Here is a 3,966-nt window from a genome sequence, read left to right on the forward strand (position 1 = left end):
TCACAAGTAAAAAAATTGAACGCAATTATTGAATGTAAGTCTTGACAAAAATAGTTGCAAATATCTTCTGCTTAGACCTTAGATAGGTTACAATAATGTTTAGAAGATTATTGCTTTCAAGTTTTGACTTGTCGTGTAAACAGTTGCGACTTGCGTACAATTCTTGTAGGGCAATTAACGCACTTAATTTATTGCATTCAATAATTGCATTTGATCGTACAAGAAAATTGTATCGTCTAAATCACGCTTTACTGCACTCATGTTGGCAAATGAAGAGAAAACTAATTGAATGCAAGAATCGCCTTAGAAATTTTTGTATGTGCTGTTTACACCAAGTAAATTTTGGCAAGCAAAACTTGCGCAAAAGATCAAAATGTTACGTACTGTTATGCCATGCAGGTAATTTATTGCTTCAGTTTTATTGTATGCAACAGGCAATAAACTTGCATCATGTAAATGGCGCTTAAGAACCGGTATCGCCAAATCCGCCCCACCTTTCACTACATTTTGTACTTTAATAAATATGAAGCTTACGCACATATTTGCAATTTCAAATCTAACCAATCAAAGCCCCGCGCGATCACGCGATTTAAAATGGAACGAATCATACGCATGCCAGAATACCAATGTACATTTTTATAGCATAAGTGTGAGTTTGAATGTAAACTTAGCTAGTGCTTGACACTATCGATAAACTGTTATCGATATTGAATTAGTGTCATTGAAAATTTGTGCAGCCGTGTATTCAAACCAACTGCCGAAATTATGGTACTCTTAACGCCAATTTGCGTACAGCGACATAAGCTACTTAACAATTGTATAATATGTACATTATACATATTATTATAGTCACACCTTTTTCCCTTACGGGGTAGGCAGAGCGTCAACAGCCTAGAAAAGGCGACGTCTTTTTATCTTAAATTATAACCTCGAAAAAATCTATCGCTATCATCTTTTACTACGCCCAGCACTAGAGCTAATACCGCTTTTCTACATTACGCGTTCTAATTGACTTGTTGAAAATGACGAGCAAATGCAACCTGCAATGTAAATTTTTGGGAAATGAATTTGAAGGACATTTTGAAAGACTTACTTTTACTAAAATATCCTTGTGTTTTTACTTACCGATGAAAAAAATGCTCCCTTTGTTTAAGTTAAGAACTTGGATCTAACAGTTCAATCTAACAGTTTTCTAATGGATTCTAATAGATTTTTTAATCGAACAGTAAAATGATAATTGGAATGAGCAGTTTTCCAGAGGATTTTTTTTTGTTATTTAATGCGACTTGACCTACACCTTTTAAGTATTTTAATACATAGGTACTTAAAATAAATATTATGACATAGACGCCATCCATCTAGTTAAAGTGTCATCTTGGGAGTAATCTAAGACAAGTGATAACTGCGTTAAAAACAACCGACTTCAAACTTGCACTTGCAAAATTTACAAATACCTACAGACAAAAATGCTCATAAAATAAAAACTACTGGGCCTATCCGAATAAAATTTTTATGGGACCAATTCGACACCATCCCGCATCGAACAAAAAAAGAATCACGTAAATCGGTTCAGAAACCTCGGAGTAATCGGTGTACATACATAAAAAAAAAAATATATACCGGCCGAATTGATAACCTCCTCCTTTTTTTTGAAGTCGGTTAAAAACTCCTTAACCTAACCTAACCTACCTAACGTAAAATAGAAAGAAAAAAACAAATAACGTTGAAACAAACAACTAAGTAGGGTCGATATAATGTAAAATGAAATTCCCATCACTAAAAAACGCTCGTGGCGTCCGCGTCAAGGTCGGCACAAAAATATGACACGATTGGTTTTCGGGTATATTCGGGTCGCATTTAGCATTGAACCGTTTAAAGCGGCGTACACTCACAACTTTTCTTGATTATCAATTGTGATATAATTCGATCAACACATTAGCTAGACATGGCAAAGGTGAACGGAATTCAGAACGAAATAAAAGAGTCGGCCTTAGACCTAATTGGGAATACGCCTATAGTCGCGCTCGATCGCTTACACCCAGGGCCAGGTAGAATACTAGCGAAATGTGAATTCATGAATCCTGGAGCATCGATAAAATGCAGATCTTCGTTGCATATGATAAACAAGGCCATAGAAAAGGGACTGCTGAAACCTGGTCAATCCGTTCTGGAAGTTACATCTGGCAACCAAGGATGTGGTCTAGCAGTCGTCTGTTCTGTAATGGGACACCCCTTAACTGTAACAATGTCGATGGGGAATAGTGCTCAACGAGCTATCCACATGGAAGCCCTTGGTGCTAAATGTGTGCGAGTACCTCAAGTTGAAGGAACATACGGCAATGTCACCCTCGCCGACGTTAAAGCAGCTGAGAAAGAAGGTTTACGCTTAGCTGAAGAAATTGGCGCTTATTATGTGAATCAGTTTAATAATGAAGATAATGCAAACTCTCATTATTGTACGACGGGACCTGAAATTTGGAGACAAACCGGCCACCGCGTCGACGCTTTTGTAGCTACGGTCGGCACAGCAGGCACATTTACTGGTTCATCGAGATTTTTGAAGGAGAAAAACCCAAATATTCAATGCTACGTCGTGGAACCTGAGGGTTCGCAACCTATTCGGGGCTGCGCTATTACGAAACCGTTGCATTTATTGCAAGGTTCCGGTTACGGGTGCGTTCCTAATTTGTTCAATTTTGAAACAATGGATGGCACCCTCAGTGTGACAGATGAAGAAGCATCGAAATATATGAAACTTATTGGAGAGAAAGAAGGTCTCTACGTAGGTTATACGAGCGGTGCCAATGTTGCTGCTGCTGTTAAGTTGTTAAACTCGGGTACATTGCCTGAAGACGCATGGGTGGTAACGCTTCTCAACGACAGTGGCTTAAAATATACGCCAGTACCAGAGTCTTTAAGTGGTAATAGTAATAATGCTAATTCAGATTGAATTTAATTTTATTACTCACGCAATAGTAAATAATAATGAATATAAGGTCTTACAAAGCGCTTACGTTTGATAACGAGAAAGTTATTAACCAAGTACCTATATCACAAATAGCATTATTTAGTGACATCGAGATAAGCGTGATGTTTGTTGTTATTTTTTTTTTCGCTTATTTAACTGATAATACGTAACTTATATAGTTTAATGCAAAAGATGTTTAATAATTAATTTATTTATTTTAGATTTAAATAAACACAAATTATTGTATCTATATATTTTATTAATCTTAACATATTTATGTACATACAATAACAATACTCATAGCATTCTATTTATACTTTTATATTTTTATAACGTTAATTATTAAAGACTAATTTTTATTTGTATATGTTTTTTTCTTGTATTTCGTCGACACCAGAAGTATTTGTTTTCATTTATTGCGTTTTCAATTTATTTGGCATGTTAATTCCCATATTGGCTTTATAGTCTAGGAAAGTAGAAATATTGTAATAGTATATAAATAAGTATATTGTTAAAGAAATATTCAATAATTGTAGGAACCGATATCAGTATAATAATATCTATTAGTAATTTATCAAATATCAAATATATAAATATGTTATTGCCGATTATATAGTAATTAGTCTACAAGTTTTTAAATTTCCGCAATTGAAGGACTAAAAAAAAGGAAAAATTCTTATTACCAAGTTAGTGTTAAATAAAATATAACGTGAATAGTTTTGACGTAAACAAGAATAGATAATGTCAAAGGAAGATTTATAATATACAACAATAACAATTAATTATTGCTTCGTCATGTTTACTTCTTATAATCTTATTCTTTTGATACCTATTTGTGACATACAAAGACGTTTAATTAAAACTAAACTACTATCCACTATCTATACTTATCTATATTATAAAGCTGAATAGTTTGTTTGTTTGAACGCGCTAGTCTCAGTAACTACTGGTCCGATTTGAAAAATTATTTCGTTGTTAGATAGCCCGTTAGATAGACC

The 3,966-nt window shown here is 34.3% G+C and overlaps 1 protein-coding gene across 1 annotated transcript; it reads left to right on the plus strand.

The window, feature by feature from the left end:
• Window positions 1-1,862: 1,862 nt before the first annotated feature.
• On the plus strand, window positions 1,863-3,333 carry LOC123694251 (putative inactive cysteine synthase 2). Its single transcript, XM_045639638.1, has one exon. It carries the CDS (start codon window positions 1,946-1,948, stop codon window positions 2,948-2,950), a length of 1,005 nt encoding a protein of 334 aa, XP_045495594.1. The 5' UTR covers window positions 1,863-1,945; the 3' UTR covers window positions 2,951-3,333.
• Window positions 3,334-3,966: the final 633 nt, after the last annotated feature.

Source organism: Colias croceus, chromosome 9, assembly GCF_905220415.1.
Source record: "Colias croceus chromosome 9, ilColCroc2.1".
NCBI classification, from domain to species: domain Eukaryota; kingdom Metazoa; phylum Arthropoda; class Insecta; order Lepidoptera; family Pieridae; genus Colias; species Colias croceus.